We start from the raw sequence: 17,729 nt of genomic DNA on the forward strand, positions 1-17,729 counted from the left end.
TTGAGTATGATATTCAATAAATGCAACCTAAATGCACTTTATATTTGAATCTTTCACACCTGCCACATCCATTTTGCCAGACTTGATGTTGTTGTTGTTTGCTTAGCTTTTCGTTTCATTTTCACTTTATCTGGCCCTAATACAAAGATCAATAGTTTTGATCCCAGCTTCCATGAATGGAAGAAAAGTTCATATTTATGGAAAAGGGATTTCTTGCTTCCCCTGTGCATCTTTTTCTGGAATGATTGAGAGAATATAAGAATGGAGATGGAGAGATGGAGCAAGAGAAGTTGGTAGTAGCCATCCTTTCTCTTGGAAAAAAAAAATCAGAAAGAATGTAGGATGCAAACCAATGCAATTAATCCCATAGATGAGAGCTCCTGGTTTTAATTACCTTCAATGCTGCTACCATAATGGAAAAAGCTATTTGTGATGTGGCACTGAAAAGAATGGATAGGTTTGCTATTTTGAAAAATGATAAAATATATCTGATGAATACTTGCAATATTTAGGCATACTGAAACAAGGTCTTTTAAGAGCTTGCTTTTACCTCTTGCATGTTATAGATTTCACATCTTAACTTCACTCAACTTAAGATTGCACATCTCCCACTTCATTCCTTAAGCGCTTGGGCCTAAATTTAGCCTGAACAGAATGTCAATCTAAATTACCAATTCTGTGATAATATCACAAGGACTGGGAAATCCCTTGTTAAGTGAAAGCTGGCACTCTTGTTAAAACTTCTGCAGTACAATTTGTTTCTCCATCAGTTCTCGTATGTAGCTACTGTATAACATTTCTGCATCTATACTACCTTCTGCAATTTCATAAAGCTGTAATCTTTATTACACTCTGTGTGTGTGTGGATGTGTGTGGGTGTGTACACACACACACACACACACACACCAGTGGTGGGATTCAAAGATTTTTACCACCAATTCGGTGGGTGTGGCTTGGTGGGCGCACCAAACGTGCATTTTGTGCAGGCGCAGAGGCATTCCAACTCACCTCCTGCAAGCCCGCACTCTCCCTGTTGCTTCAGCAGCTGCCGTGCAGCACTCTGCTGTGCCACACAAAGCAGCTGCACTTCAAAAGCAGGGAATAAAGGTGAGTGTGGGAGCCCCGGCGGGCGGGTGGGCCCAACAGCAGAGCGGCGGAGAGAACCAGTTTTGTCTCCGCTGCTCATTGGCGCTACCAGATCGGCAGAACCAGGCAGAACCAGTAGAATACCACCACAGGTATGTACCTTCAAGTCAGTGTTAACCCTTGGCAACTGCCAGGGCATATCCCTGTATCAGGGTTCCAAGTAATACACCCATAGCAAACAAAACTCCGAGGCAGGTAGATTCCTCAAAGAATAATATATCATATTGGCAGAGTTCTGATAAAAACCAACTCTGAAGGTTCCCGTGGTTTTCACCTAATTAAAAGCAAAAGTGTTTCCCTTTCCCTAAACAATCAGACACATGGTCCAATCAAGGTGCTGTCCAGTTGCCTGGTAACGTCACTCCTCCTCTCTCTGACCAGGTGTGAGAATGTCCTTGGTTCCCAGGAGAAAGCATTTTGTTTTGACTACAAAACCCCAGCTATCTCTATTCCCCCGCCCAATCCTTCAGCTTCAATGTGGCAACTGCAGTTTTCTTGACAAAATTTCAGATGTTGTTTGCCACTGTCTGCTTCCTATGGCTGAGAGAGGGGCTGGCCTATGGTCATTCAGCTGTCTTGGTGCCTAAGGCAGAATTAGGAGTTACAGCCTTTTGGTTTCATGCCCTAACCATTACACCAAGCTCTCCCATTCCCTGCTTATTATCACAGAAAGGAGGTTAATCTCTGTAAGACCTTTCTTCTGAGGGTCAACAATGTTGAAATTTTATCTCTTTACACAAAGAAATGACCAAGTATTCCCTACTTGTAGCTTAACAAAATATTGACTGGATTGCACCTTGGTCCATAGTTGTAATTTATAATAAACAACTTTGGGTGTTTGAGAATGAAAAACCCTAACATGACTTTCACAACTGATGGAGGATGACTCATCAAAGAACAATAGAATCCAAGCTGCAATAGAAACGTTATTCCATTTACAGAGTTTAGGGAAGCTTGCTCTGAAAAGCATTGTGAAAAAGATCTGCACTGATACTGCTGCAACCAGTGATTTAATTAAAGAAAAAGAAGAGATTTACTGAATTGGACCAGAATTACTGTATATCTCCCCATCTGATAGAAGGCAAGTTTTTGCCAAAGACAAGGGAATTTGCAAAATTATGGAAAGGGGAAATAACTGCTGATTTAAAATGTCCTAATGCAGTTTGGTGCTGGTAACATTTGTCCCGGAAGGAAGATATGAAATACAATTGAAAAAAAAGCACAATTTTGTACAGATGGAGATGTGTTACTTATGAAAAGGGTCTCTCAAAGACAGGAGCCTATTTGAAGTGAACTCTGCAGATGGAAAATAATACCCACAAAAGAACCATTTCAATTCATAGCTGAATAAGTGTCTAGGTCATAGAAACCTGAATGCAATGTCTCAGTTAAAAAAGAGGGGTTTAAGAAGTCTGAAGAAAGAATTGTGCAGAGTAAAATCTAAATATATAATACTGTGTAATGACAAAGGGAATCAGATCTATTTTTCTTCAGGGTAAAAGAGAAGCGGTAGTCTCTAGAGATAATTCACTGTAATATTTGTGGACTTATGAAGGCTAAAACCCCATCAGGGAACAAATACCTATTAATATTTATTGATGACTTCTCCAGATATAGATTTTCTTACTTGATTGCTGAGGAAATGCTAGAGGAATTTAAAGAGGTTGCTGAAACACTCAGCAATAAATTCTTCAGAAAAAATGGAATACTTGGTAAGTGATGTAACAAGATACACGAGAAAAGGGAATAGTTAAGTAGCAGAGAAGAATACTTTTGAGCAAAGGGAACTAGCAGAGGAAAGTTAATTTGCTAACAGAGCTTATTCACAGGTCTGAAAAATACTCATGACTTACAATTATCCTGGATTACTAAGCAAGGAGATATAAATAATGTCAGCCAGTATGGACCAAATCAGAGTGGCTGGATCCAAGTTATGTGTACAGTATATACCCAAACATTCAAAGGGTCAATGTGAGCCTCAGATATAAAGAAGTGCTTGCTGAATATGAACATGGCTATAAGGATTTAGAATCCTGGAAGTTACCACAGAAGCAATCAAGATATATACTACAATGTGACATACTTTGATATCAAGGACAAAATAAAGTACCTGACAATGGACCAAGCATCCGTATAGCAGAAGAGCTAAGGCAGCTGCAGTGCTTAAGGCAGGAATTCATGTTAAGAGATGTAGAAACCAAAGCTGAAGTAAAATACTCAACAGAAGAAATGTTATTCTAAAACTAAAGGCTGTCTTACACTGCCTAGTACACGGCTGTCAAACTTGCGGGCCACAGGTAGGATGCATCATGGGCTGGCCACACCCACACCCGGTTTAGCAAAGGGGGAAAAAGTTGAGATACGTCATGTGACAACGTGACAACACAAGTTTGATACCACTGGCCTAGTAAGAGACACATAAGCCTTCCATTTGCCAATATGAAACTTTACTGTCAGTTTTATCCCACTTCCTACCAAAGCAATAAATAGTTCTTTCCTTTTTTTTTTCTGTTTGCCCACCATTAGCACAGTGGCTCTCATTGAAGCATGTCACTTCCTTCATAAACTTGATTTGTTCTAGTGAATTTAAGCAGCTGACTCCAGCTATTCTTAATGAGCTTAACTCTACTTCTATTTTGCTAATTGTCTTAGCATTAGATGGAGGATTGCAGCCAGAATTACCTCAGCATTTTGCCTATAACCTGAAGATTGCATGTTGGGAAAGATTATTCATTTTGCAGGGCAGATTCTCAGGCACAGATTCTCAGGCAAAGTAGTAGGTCCATTTATTTATTTGTTGTTCATTAATTTATATCCTACCTGTCTGTTATTCAAAATGGTCAGCAACAATTTAAAATACAAAATATGAAACGAAACTATGGGCGTTGTTTCAGCTTCTTTGTCTCTCAATCATTACTGAATTTAAGGGATCTTCAAGGGGTACCAATTACCTTAACCTTGGTAACAGATGGTGGGGTTAACTCTGATGATGATAAAACTCAGTGGCTTGATGTAGATGTTAAATAGCACAGGCAACAATATGTAGGTCCATTTCTTTCAAGAGTCTTCTTTATTTTTTAACAGGAGACAATAGGGATTGAACCTGGAATTCTCTGAATATAAGGCATGTTTCTTTACTATTGAGGTAGATTTCCTCACAGATCTGTCTGTCTATTTCATTTATATCCCACCTTTATTATTTTTATAAGGTGGCAAATGTTATCCAATACACCTTCCTCCTCCTATTTTCCCTTCAACAACCACCCTGTGAAGTGGGTTGGGCTGAAAGAGTATGACTGGCCCAAAGTCACCCAGCTGGTTTTCACGCCTAAGGCCAGACTAGAACTCCCAGTCTCATGATTTTTAGCCTGGTGCCTTACCGCTAGACCAAACTAGCTACCGTATTTATGTTTGAAATCCTAAAAACTGGAGGGAAGGAAGATCACGGAAGAAATCAGCTTTGAATCTAATCTTCACATTAGTTTGCTTAAGGTTTCATTCACAACTTCTTTAATTAAGATTTTAAAAATCAATCTCACATCAGCACTCAGCTTAGGAATCAATTTTCAGGGTAATTTAGAGGAAAAAAACCCACTAAACACAACAAAGAAAATGGAGGCATGTACCAACTATTTGGATGACCCAGGTCTATCAGATTAGGCATTGCACATCATTGTTTCTTCAGATTAGGAAAAGGAAGACTAATTCAAATTTTGATTATCGCCATTTGCTACAATATCACCCATCCCCAGTCCAGTCACACCAACTTTCATGAATATTAATAGTTAGTCTATTCTTAAAGTTCCAATCATTAAGGAAATGATTTTTATACTAATCAGTACAAGAGGCAAGAAAATTTATATTTGGATAAAAAAAACAAGAGGAATATCTTTATCTCGGTATTTGATAGGAATGGAATAGATGGAACAATTGCTATTGCAGCTTCAGAGCACATTAAACTCAACCCTACAATTTATCTTGATCTTGAGCTCCAAATTAGAAATACTTACAAATCAAGATTGCACAACCGATCACTAGAACACTAATATCCCATATGAACCAATGTTTGCATTAAATTATATTTAAGAACTATAAACAAGACAAAGGCAAAAATGAAAGCTTTATTCTCTCATCTTAAGGTTAAGCTTAATGAATATGTAACTATTCCATAACCAAAAGAACGTCATTCTTATGTTATTCAAAGAATATCATAACTTAATATCAACACTGCTTTTAAAAAGAAATAATTTCTCTTCATTTTTTCTCTTCAAAACAGGGTAACATGAACTGAAATAAAAGTCCTTATTAGAAATATGACCATGAACAAGGCTAGACAAGCAAAATATTGATTCAAAAGCACAAAAGAACAATAACTTTAAAATGTAATTACCATATTTTTCATTTAAACTTAAATTTATGTCTATAAATATTGTAATTAAACTACATAATAGGTATTTCTTGCAGAAGATAACAGAATTAAGCATAAACCCCAAGAAGGCAAGAATGCTATTCACACAAAACATTAAATAGACAGAAAATCCATTGCAATTCTACCAAATATATGAGATTATTCCAATCATTATAGTTTATTGTCATGAAATCAATTACTGGCCTAAATTCACAAACACGGGCCTTACAACCAATCAGTCTTGAAAACAACATCTTTGTACTATTTTAATTTTGAAAACAGTATAAATCTCATTTCAAATTAAGTAGCATGGTTGTATTTTAGATTGGGCCACATTTTGCCTTTTGGCCTTTGCACTTTCTTCTTCGATTGTTTTTTGCCCCTAAACCTGTAGATGTATAACTTCCAAAAGTGACATCTCCAAGTATTAGAAAACCCAAGGAATTATTGCCAATTTGTCAGATTTTAATATAGAAAATAATTTCAGAGCAATCATTTGCTTCTACTAATTTCTTCTACTGTACTAGTAATATTTGGATTAGAATGGCCCATTAAACAATGGATAAGACCATAGATTCTTATATATTCAATTAAAAACAAAACCAAGCTAGCTTTTATTGTGCTATTGAATCTATTATAATGTTGAGGGGGTTTAAGAGCTCTGTAACATTTTTCCTTGTGCTTTTCTGTGTAAAATGGTTTTTCTTCTGCATGCTTGGTAGGGCATAGTAAAGTTATAACTCTTAAAGAGACACCCATAACTTGGTCATTTTCTCATGCATTTTTGCTCAAAAATGCATTCCCTTTCTTCTCTGCCAAGGCCAGCTACCTAGCAGCAAGGGCCACACAGTGAACTGGTACTGACAACTGTTAGGCAGGATGGATAAATTATACATGTAAATAATTAGAAGCAGAATGAATAATTTCAACCTAATACGAGCTTTCAGAAACTTATCTGGGGTGTGTATAATCTGAGGAACATTGATAGCTACAAAAGACAGGTGCAATTTTGTCCTGTATTTACACTCCTCTATGTAAAATTGCCATGTCTCCTTTTATTGTCTTATCTAAGGATTTGCTTCCCATCTAGATTATGTTTTGCATAAATTATTTTACTATTGTTTTGCTTAATAGACCCTTTCAGCTTTTATCTGTGTGCTTATTGCTTTCAATTCCACAAAACCTCTGCCCACATTTTAATGTGGCGAATCGGTTTCTGTTGCATTTTTTAATGTACTGGTAAAATCACTCTATGTTGATGATACTATCACTACAAGACCAGGCTTTAGCACTAAATCTGCATTTTTGAGGTCTCTCCAAGAAATGTAACAATGCAATGGAGTCATGTTTGACTCTTGATGGCTTCATTCTTTTTGACTTCCCAGACTATAGTTTATAGCCTTAATATCTTTTAATAATCCAAGTACTAACCAGCCCCAAGCTTGGTTATAATTCAGCAGGTACCACTATTTTCTGTCAGTTTTTACTTGGCCTGTATAAAAACTTAAATTGCCCAGTTTGCCTGCTATCTCTTTACCTTCTCCTTACTGAACTATTCAGAGAGAAAAAGAGAGACTAACATTCAGGTCAGGCTCATTTGTTTTTCATGTTGAAGAGATGGCTTTTTTTATCTTTTACTTTTCCGATTTTTTTTAGTGTTCCAGTTCCAAGAAATGGAAATTGCATTTTTTTAAAAAGTAAAAATCATAGACTCCCTAAATTCAACATGTAATCTGCATAAATCAAGTGGTAAGAAATGTCATACCTACAAGGTGGCCCCAGTAATCAAATGAATCAGTAGAATAGAATCCAAGAAACATAACTGAGAAAAGAGAGTTGCATTAAAATATTACATATTCAGATTTGGCCATCCTGGCTACGAAACATAAAGGAAGGCTACCTCTAAGAGTTACCATGGCTTGTGCAGAGGTGGTATCCAGCAGGTTCTGACCAGTTCTGGAGAACCGGTAGCAGAAATTTTGAGTAGTTTGGAGAAGTGGCAAATACCACCTCTGACTGGAAATTTTACAGTATCCTTCCCTTGCCACGCTCACCAAGCCATGCCCACCGAACCGGTAGTAAAAAAAAAAATGAATCCTACCACTGGGCTTGTGTAAAAACCAGGCATTTACTTTCTTTTTAATGTTGACAGATGATAAATGGAAAGCAAAGGCTTTTGCTAGGACAAAACTGGGCTGACCTGTACTTTGATGTTTTCCTACAGATGTCTGAGCAACATCATGTACCCTTAAAGTATTTCAAATTAAGCAGAAAAACTCAAGTCATTTCTTATGCTGAATGGATCTGTCGATTTAGGCTATTTAACAATAGTGAGTAACAAATTAAGCAGGTGATAGAAGATCAATGGACAAAGCATCTGTTATTATCTGTGGGCTTGACAGATAATCAGACTTCTTGCCTAGTGAGTAGAAAGATGCTTTATGGGGGTTGCAACAAGTCCCAGAATTTTTGCATCGTGGATCATTTATAAATGCCACATCCCATATACTAACCATTGGTTTTCTGGCTTCAGCCAGGAGACAAGGGCAAGTTGTCACGAATGCCATCAACTTTGGCTACAGCCATTTATACAACAGGATGTGAACAGGAATGAGATTTCAAAGTGATCTGTGTGACTCAAATAAGATTAGTTTTCCAAATGATGGTTGTATTTAAATTTGCAGCCTTAATTCAAAGAAGTTGTCATGACTTGACCTGTTACCTTTTCAGACAAGACTGGACTCTTCTGAGGAGTACATCAAACAGGTAGGGCAGGATACAAAGAGTTATTCTCTGTTTAGCATTGTTTTTTTGAACAGTAGTCAACATGAATTATTTTTTTCTTGCGACAGAATCTCAGTTAGACTGGAGGAAGGTGTTAAGAGAGAGCCAAACTTAGAGTCCTTCCACTGCAGAAAGAGACACAGGCCTGACCATCCCGAGAATCCCTCAAGCCTTATCTGACCATTCCTGTGGAACATAGTCTGGTGAAATTCTTGTAACATAGGTGATTAACAATAAAGCTTCTGTTTGAGACTATTCATGAGTGGTTATGGTTGCTTGCAATTCTTGTTGTCTACAGATAGATAATTTGTAGTGCAGATGGTTCTGAAACAGAAAAGTGCAGGATGCACATTAATATGCCCTCCAATATCAATGCGTGTTGAGAAGCTTTTTGCCAGTAAATAACTGAGAGATTGTATTTCAGATGCATACGCTACAAAGCTAGAGGTTTGCTCATTTTGAGGTTTTCCAAAACAATTCTGAAAAACACAATGGAGCTTCTGCCCCTCAAGACAACCGTACCATTCTGGGAAAACCAAAAACATCAATCAGAAGTTGGGAAAATGTATGAATCACCCTTATATTTCTTTAAACTGGTTGGCATGTGAATAATTGTGCATGACAAAATGAACAAAGAGCTAGTGAGAAACCTTAGGGCCGTGATGGCGAATCTAGGGCACGTGTGCCACAGGTGGCATGCAGAGCCATTTGTGCTGGCACGTGAGCAGCAGGCAAACTTACCTCACTGTGCATATGTGCACTTCATAACTGGTTTTTGGCTGGTTTGAGGCCTTTTTTCAGCCTCCCAGAGGCTTCAGGAAGGCTTTTGCAGGCGTTTCAGGACGAAAACTAGGCCCGTTTTGACACTTCCTGTTTTTCCTCCCCCTACGCATGCGTGCATATGCGCAGGGGGCGTGAGGGGGTGCACATTGCCTTTTAGGTGCTGGCACAAGAGCGCGAGCGTGCGCACAATTTTTGGCACAGGAGCCCAAAAAGGTTAGCCACCACTGCCTTAGGGCATCCCTGAGCTCATATGAACAGGTACAAAGTTTTGACACTTTACATCAACAAATCTACCCACAGGAACTGAAGATGTACCCTTCCCCAATCAAAATTACAGATGATCTTAAGTTTGAGGATGAAATTATATTTTCAAATGAGTGGTTTTAATTATCCATACACAGAATTAAGTAATACTTACTTTAGTCATAATGAAAAGAGAGAGAGAAATAGCACAAAGTGGAATAATCTACCTAATAACATTTATCCTGGAACCAACCAGAAGGGAGATGACTTTGTTCTTAATTCTGAATGATGATCAGGACCTACTGCAACATCTATTTGAGGGTTTTAATATATTTGTATGTTAACTTTTCCTGACAGGAGCCAACCCTGTCACATTTATCTTTTAACAAAAAAAAAAAAAACCTTCAAAGGACAGTACTGTATGAAAAACAAACTGATCTTAACCATCTGATAATTGTACCATGCCTTAAAGGTCAACTTATGTATCAGAAGATTGTAAAATGGATAGTGTACAGGCCAATTGGAAAAAAAAAAAAGCAAGAATCCAGGAGAATTCAGGATATTATAGGCTAGTTGGTTTAACAGCTATTCCACTCAAATTGGTAGAAAATGTTATTAAAGATTAATTGATAAGCACATATAGGATGACAAGCCTTGCTGAAGAGCCAGCAATACTCCTTTAAAGATAAGGCTTCTTTTTAAGCATTCTTGAGTATCAACAAGGATGCAGACAGGGGTTTGTTTAGATGTTTAAGCAGCTTTGATGACATCTCTCCAAAAGCAAATTTAGCAGAATGAGATAAAAGGTGAGGCGCTCTTGTATTTTTTAATAACTAGTTAAAGATCAGAATCCTATTCTCACGATGGAATACGAACACTGTAATATATCAGCACCACTTGTTTATAAATGAGTTACGAGGCACCAGTAGTTAGCAGAAAACGTAGCTAAGTGACTGGCAAACTAAATTATTTTGTATGTTTATCATACAGACATAAAGAATTGCTGTAAGAAACATTCCAGGAAGAATGTCAAGCAAGCATATAAGAACAAGGCAGGAATCTTAATCTCATATGCATGCTGTTGGGATTTGAATTGACAGTAGCTAATCAAGAAAGGAGTCTTGAGGTTAGTGGTAAGGAGCCCAGTTAAAAAAAAAAAGGCTGTATGTGCCCATTGCTGTTTAAAAAAAAGAAAGAAACTCCATGTCGGATATCATAGAACAAGGATTTCAAAAAGAGGAAATATTTGTTTTTACACAAATCCATGGAGAAGTGGCCATACTTGTTACACCTTCCACCACTTCTGGAAAAAAAATTGGCGGCATTTAAAAAATGCTTCGCATTCTGCAATCCTTGGCTTTTAAAAAAAGGCAAATTTAAAACTTAATAGAGATATATAAAGCTCTGCATGAGATGAGTCTTTTTCATGATACCAAAATTGGGGTATTCCAATAAAACTAAGTGGTGGTGAACTGGGACACACAAAATCTAGGTAACTTTTAGAGAAATTTAAGAAAGATAGTTAATCATGATATCAGAGGCACCCATTGTTGAGTGACAGGAACAATCCTCGGTGCTCAGGATCTGTTTGATAACTTCCCCGAAGCATCCAGTTAAGCATATATAAGCATTTGGTATATTAATATAAGATTCTCTTCATGTTCTTATATCCTTTTTTCTGATGGGCAATAAGGACACTATATTCATATATTGGATTTCACATTGAGCTGTCAATATTGGGTATAAGCTGACTACTTGTTGCTACTCCCAATAGATATTAAGAGACAGTTACAACAATACCTGAATAAATCATACTGATCATATTAATTAATTTATAAAATTTTATGACGTCCATCTCTCCTAATACGCAACTCTGGACAGTGCCCAGATTATAAAAGATGAGCAGGAAAATAATTAAAATATTAAAACTAATAAATTAGCTGATTATTATTAATAAGATGCATATCAACACCTATTATCAGAGATTACAGGATTTAAGACGTTTCCTTGAAGAGTATATCATGAAATGCATAGTGTTTTCCATGACAATTTTCCCTTTGCTTTGTTTAAGGGTATCCATCCACAAGGAACACGGGGACCCAAAATCCTTATCTTGCAAGCTTGAAGTGAAGCAGTTGCCTGAAGGAATAATCTCATGTACCACAGAACATTGTCCATGCTTTTCCCATAGTATTTTTGTACAGAATGAAGACACAGTGCTGTTTTTCAGGCATGACACTATTGGATATGTTCATCTTATACAGGCTTTGACAATGTGCTTTAGATCAGGTAAGAATGATGCAATTCTGGGATACCTTCTGAAGTCTAATATGACCATGTCAACTATTTGAAATGACATAATTTGCCCCATATGGCAAATGTTTTGAAGAAACTATTACACCTTGATTTGACTGATGTCTCCTCATGTACAATAGCAAGCCGAAAATCTTTCCTTACAGATTTCTTTTACAACTGTTTCTTCTTAGATGACATAAAGGCAGATGTTGCCATCCAAAATATACAAGGTACAAATTGGATGCAGAAAGTAGATTTTTTAACAAACAAAAAAAATCATACACTTTCAGTTGACAAAATGCCAAAGCGCACAAAGTTTACTGTCATCTCATTAAATTACCGAGTATGTATCGAAACGACAGCTACTGTATGATGTTTTTAACAGAAGGGTATAAAAAGGAGCTCATTAAAACTGAGTGTACTCCACATAAGTTTGGTTATGCTTTGCACTACAGGGGAGAATGGGTCATCCAATTTGGGAATGGCCACTAACAAAACGAAAGATTTCCATGCACAAGGTACCAGGGATCATCTCTCCTGACTGTCCTACTAAGTCAGATAGGGTGAGTGTGCTCCAACTTGTCACCTGATGGGACCTCAGAGGCATGCCTTCTTGGAGACCAACCCAGTCCTTTGGAACAACCTCCCACTTGAGATCCAAGGGATCCCTACTTTTTTAGCCTTTCAGGGGGTGATGAAGTGCTGGGCTAGGATGGAGTTGAGTTGCAAGGATGCTTGATCTGGAAGCTGAAGGGAAGGATTCCTTTGTTTCTAACCATATTTTTAGGGATTGTTGTGAGCCATCTAGTCATTATATGGGACCATATAAGTTCAGTAAGTAAATAAGTAAATAGGCAGGTAGGCATTGGGAACATGACAAGCATCTTTACCCCTTTAAGCCCATAGGATCCTTATTAAAGCAGAGGTTATACAAGTAACCATGACCCAAAATCTGCCCCCTCTAGCAAGGAAACCCAGAAAGGACATTTGGCTACACTCCTCAATAAACTGACTTCCCTCATTCATTGGATGCCAACCAGGCAGGAAGAAGCTTGCCAAGGATAGACAAAAATCTTAACAACATAGTGCACTGGCTTTTCTAGCTTTGATGCACTTACCTAAGAAATGGTAGCATGAGACTTTTAGAATAAATTGTTCCCATCAATTTATTCTGTCAAAGTTTGGTAAATAAGAATAATAATATTAGTGCAAAAAAGAGCAGGCCTATAGATGGAACCCAGAATAAAGCTCAACTCCTGAACAGTGGAGTTTGGTATCTACTTTTGTTAAATATTATACATTAAAGTAGAAAACTCTACATTAAAGGGATCAATTCTTCATTTCCGTTGTCAACAAGCTGAAAATATAAAACAAGAATGCAGAGTTTTTTCAAATCTTGCTGAAGAACACATTCCAGTAGCCTCACCCAGTATGTTGTAAGTTGTTATTCAGTAACATCTGGACAAGTACAAGTTACTGATCCCTATCTTTAGGAGAATGGTATTCTTCCCAATTTCCCCAGTATTGAGAAAGTTACTATCACCCTGATTAATAGGAACTGGGGGGGAATAGATTCCTAATCAAAGGTATGGCATCTTTTTCAGACATCTCTACATGATTATATATACAAACCTCAACAGACAAACAGCTAAAAACAAATAATTTTGGTGAAAGGCAATGGGGTTTTTATTCAGCTTAAGAAACCTGCAGGATAATTTTAAGCCAGTAAGCAGTTATTATACTAAACCAATGGTCAAAAGTTATAGAAAAAAACAGAAGTGGTTGTATGAATCTACCACATTCACGCATTTTAAAAAGAACCTTTCAGATTTTATTATCATGTGTGTGTGTGTGTGTGTGTGTGTGTTTTTAATTGTATGTTTTTATGTTTTTATATGTATTGTAGTAGCCACTCAAACTATCTTCTGAAGTAAGGTGAATTTTAAATCCAATTTATAAATAGAAGATGAAACTCTACTTTCATGAAAGGGCAAAACTGATCTCTGGGAAATTTTACTTCACTTTCCTAAAAAAAAAAAAAAAAAAAGAGCGAAGTTTAAAATGATGTCTCATCCCTTATATTCTTCAATTAATAAATTAAAACACAAGCTCTTTAGACCATATTGTCATGAATGTAAGCATTACTCTTTGAAAATAGGATGCATTTTTTTTGAATACCCATGCAGAATAGCCAGGAAAATATATGCAAAATTAGGTTTCCAAATCCCAAGAACAACAACAATCCCTTCACACCTGACCTATAGTTCTTAAGTATCAACTGTTAAAACTTTCAACAGTTACTAAGAAAATGCTGTCAGGGCACACAACAAAGTAACATCTGTTCTACTGTGAAAAGTGTCTTAGGCTTTGTGTAAGGAGACGGCTTTTTTGTGACAGTTTGCTTCAGAAAACCTTTAGGATCTGTTCATCACCAAACCTTCTGTGTTATCTTCCTCTTCCATTCGATATATTCAGTGACAGTTTAAGTCACAGTTGTGTGGGCTTGCTTCAGAATTACTTTAACTGAACCGACACAAACTCACTGAACAGTTTTGCGAGTCCTGCAGCCTCAAATTCATGTTGTAGCTCATCCAACGTTGAATAGTCTTTGACTTCAAATGCCTGAAACCTATATTGTATCAAAGAGACTTCGTGAATATGCCAACTTCTTTGTCAGAATATAATTATCAATTCAAAGCTGGTTTCCTAGCTGAACGCAATTAAATCATACCTTCTGTGTTCAGCCTGTACTTTTGTTTCAAAGAGTACGCTCATCATTTTCTCTTTACACTTCTTTCCGCTCGAATCCACATCCACTTTGCTAGTTTTTTGGAGAATAAGGTATTCCTGAATCAGAAAAAAAGAATTGAACAACATTAATATAACATCATCCATAATAGCCCACAGACAAATATTATGGATAGAAAAAAAACATTATTTCCTGAAAGGATTTCTAAATAGACCTTGGCTGAAACCCATAAGTCAACTCTTTGCATTTTATTAATCGCAGGATTACTCTTGCTAGTAAATAATCCTACCAGTGTAAAGTATGGCGATGTTGTGCTTACATTTTCATGTGACGTGTGAAAGGCACACACTTGAGTTGTACAAGTTTATGAACAACTGCACCAAGCTTTTCAAAACAGTTTCCCTGAACATTTTTATTACTCTTACAAAAAGCAGGATTACACCTGATGCAGTTCTCTTTCGATTTATCCTAGTTCATACCTTAACTCACAGGAAAAATAAACAGATTTATATAACAAATTTCTAAGTTACACTCCCCACAGTCAACTGCAGTGAATATTTAAAATGTTCACTCAGCACAGATGTATTTCTTATACCATCTCCCAGAGCAAGGATACACAACTTGCATAAACACACACACACACACAAAGTTTTTTTTCTCAATACGCATTTTCCGAGTGTAGTAGTGATATCAGCTTAGGTGGGGTTTTTTTTGCTTCAAGTGTTTGTTTTCTTCTTACATGAATTAAATCTACTTGAATATTAACACACTGGGTTTTCTTCTTGTGTTTTGTTAAAGATTAGCTCCAAGGTATGGCGAAAAAAGAGGGGGGCTGTTGCCATGACATGAAGGCTCTTCCCACTCATCCTTTCTAACAATGCAAGACCCTTTTATTTAATACTCCGTGCAAACCATGTTGCATGATTTGGCCACGTGATTTCAACTTTTTCACAAACAAGAATAACAAAGAGGCAACAAAGCTCTTACGGCAAGTCCTTCAGTTCAGAGCTGCTAGATTCAATTCTGAAATGGTAAAGAACCCAGGATGACTTTAATGTATTATCAAACAACAAAGTCCTTCCAAATTTAGATCTCCCACACATACAAATTCAAATCTTGCCGAAGTTTTTAGGATGGGGGACTATTTATTTAGTGTTGATTTTGCAGCCTCAAAACAGAAATAGGTCACAATAACAGCAAAATAACCTACAAATAAATGTCCACCACTATAAATATATAGAAATTAAAAATCAAGAATGTTTATATACTTAAGATCAGTGCTTAATGATCATTTGAAGTTCCATTGGATCCACCCCAAAAGGCATTTACCACCGGGTACCGAACTTTCAACAACCATGACTGCATTTTGGCTGCTTAGCAACCAGTCTGCACTTATGGCCAATTGCAGCATCCTGCAGCCATATATTTTTGCTGAAAACCAGGGTTTACTTCTAGGTTGTTGTTGTTGTTGTTTTTTTGGGGGGGGGGATTGGCAAAAACGCCCCACAAGGGTTTGCATTTTGTATCCTATGTTTATACTGTATTATTTATTCTGTGTAATTTGCTGAGAATCTTTGTAATTGTGGCAGGATAGAAATAAGATACATATATATGGAGAAAGAAAGAAAGAAAGAAAGAAAGAAAGAAAGAAAGAAAGAAAGAAAGAAAGAAAGAAAGAAAGAAAGAAAGAAAGAAAGAAAGAAAGAAAGAAAGAAAGAAAGAAAGAAAGAAAGAAAGAAAGAAAGAAAGAAGGAAGGAAGGAAGGAAGGAAGGAAGGAAGGAAGGAAGGAAGGAAGGAAGGAAGGAAGGAAGGAAGGAAGGACAAACAGAAAGAAAAGAGGGAGGGAGGGGAGGGAGGAAGGAAGGAAAGACAGACAGAAAAGAAAAGAGGAAGGAAGGAAGGAAGGAAGGAAGGAAGGAAGGAAGGAAGGAAGGAAGGAAGGAAGGAAGGAAGGAAGGAAGGAAGGAAGGAGAGTTTATTTGACGTCAAGTTTAGCTCCTGGTGACTTAATGGATACATCCATGCATTAAATAGTGGCAACCAAAGATGAAAAATATAATCTGTTTTCTTTCAAACCAAGTTCAGCGCTTGGTGATTTCAGTTACTTCCATGCAATTTTGTTTGACCTTCCAGCCTACAACAGAGTTGTCCGGAATTCTCTGCTAAAATTATAGATAAAAATTACATAACCAGTATAGACTTCTTCAGGTTTACTTAGGAGGCAGATTTCAGGAGGTGTAATAGCCTGACTTCATTTTTAAGTAAAACAGGATTGCATCTTTATGTCATTTCCTGACAGTGAGAACAATCAACCAGTGGGACAGCTTCCCTTCAGAAGTTGTGGATGCCGAATCACTTCTCTGAAATAGTGTAAGGTTTCCTGCTTGAGCAGAAGGTTGGATTAGAAGACCTCCAAGGTCCCTTCCAACTCTGATATTCTATTATATTCATGTATTATGTAGTGATCAGATTAAGACTTGAGCAGTGCAAATTTATACCCTGCTAAGAAAGCATAAAAAAAGAACAATGGCATCCATTCTCATTAAGATTTGCCATGAGGACTGAGTATATACTACAGAGTTGACTGGAGAACAAAATAGTGAAACCAAAACTGCGGTAACTGAAGGCTTTTGTGAATGCAAATTGCTCACAAAATGACATTAAACTAAAAAACAGAAAGTTCCACTTTGACATTTAGGAATAATTCACATTTAGGAGTTGTTCAATTTTCCCATCTGTCAGTTTGCATATATATTTCCATATAAAATTCCAACCGACTCATAGGACTGTAATTATTATCCAGATCTAAATAATATAATCCATTTCTGAACACAAATTTCTACCAGTTACATTTCATTGGCCATGAAGGCATGACAGAATACTAAATTTGTCATGATTCATCCATAATTCCATACATCACAATGGAAGATACGTGTTGGCCTATGTATAATCATTCCATTCTTGGTTACAGGAATAGCATCCATTAGTTCGAGTGAAGCAGCTGCCTAGGGTAGCATAAATGGGGTGTCATAAAAGGACAGCAACTTTTTCATGATTAATTAATGCATTAGTATTTAGTTTACTGCTAGAAAGTGTGAAGGGCACTTGCATGGTGAGGCTGCCGTATTAACTGGAAAAAAAGCCCACTTCCCATTGTATTTCAAATAGCCATTGTCTTGACCCAATGTTTCCCCATCAGCTTGAAGATGTGTGGTCTTCCACGTATCTAGACCATCTAAATCCGTTTCTTGGCTTTAGCAGCTTGAAGATGCATGGGCTTCAACTCTCATGCTGGCTGGAGAATTCTGGGAGTTGAAGAC

General features: G+C 37.1%; 1 protein-coding gene across 9 annotated transcripts in view; it reads right to left on the reverse strand.

Annotated features, from left to right (window-relative positions):
- Nucleotides 1–17,729, reverse strand: part of RWDD3 (RWD domain containing 3) — a 72,807-nt gene that overhangs the window by 29,854 nt on the left and 25,224 nt on the right. For 4 of the 9 annotated variants that reach the window (XR_015748659.1, XR_015748660.1, XM_087960640.1 and 1 more), the window contains exon 3: nucleotides 14,391–14,506. Coding sequence is in view for 7 of the 9 variants with exons in the window: in XM_087960640.1 (XP_087816766.1) it covers nucleotides 14,391–14,506 (116 nt within the window). In the remaining 2 variants the exon portion in view is untranslated. Of the gene's footprint in view, nucleotides 1–5,253; nucleotides 8,663–9,586; nucleotides 9,676–13,321; nucleotides 14,289–14,390; nucleotides 14,507–17,729 lie in introns of those variants that run through there. The other 5 variants (XM_026671854.2, XM_087960637.1, XM_087960638.1 and 2 more) reach the window with 5 other exon arrangements.

This window comes from Notechis scutatus, chromosome 3 (genome assembly GCF_049901735.1).
Source record: "Notechis scutatus isolate UNSWTSFEM ecotype Mainland chromosome 3, rNotScu1.2, whole genome shotgun sequence".
Classification (NCBI taxonomy): domain Eukaryota; kingdom Metazoa; phylum Chordata; class Lepidosauria; order Squamata; family Elapidae; genus Notechis; species Notechis scutatus.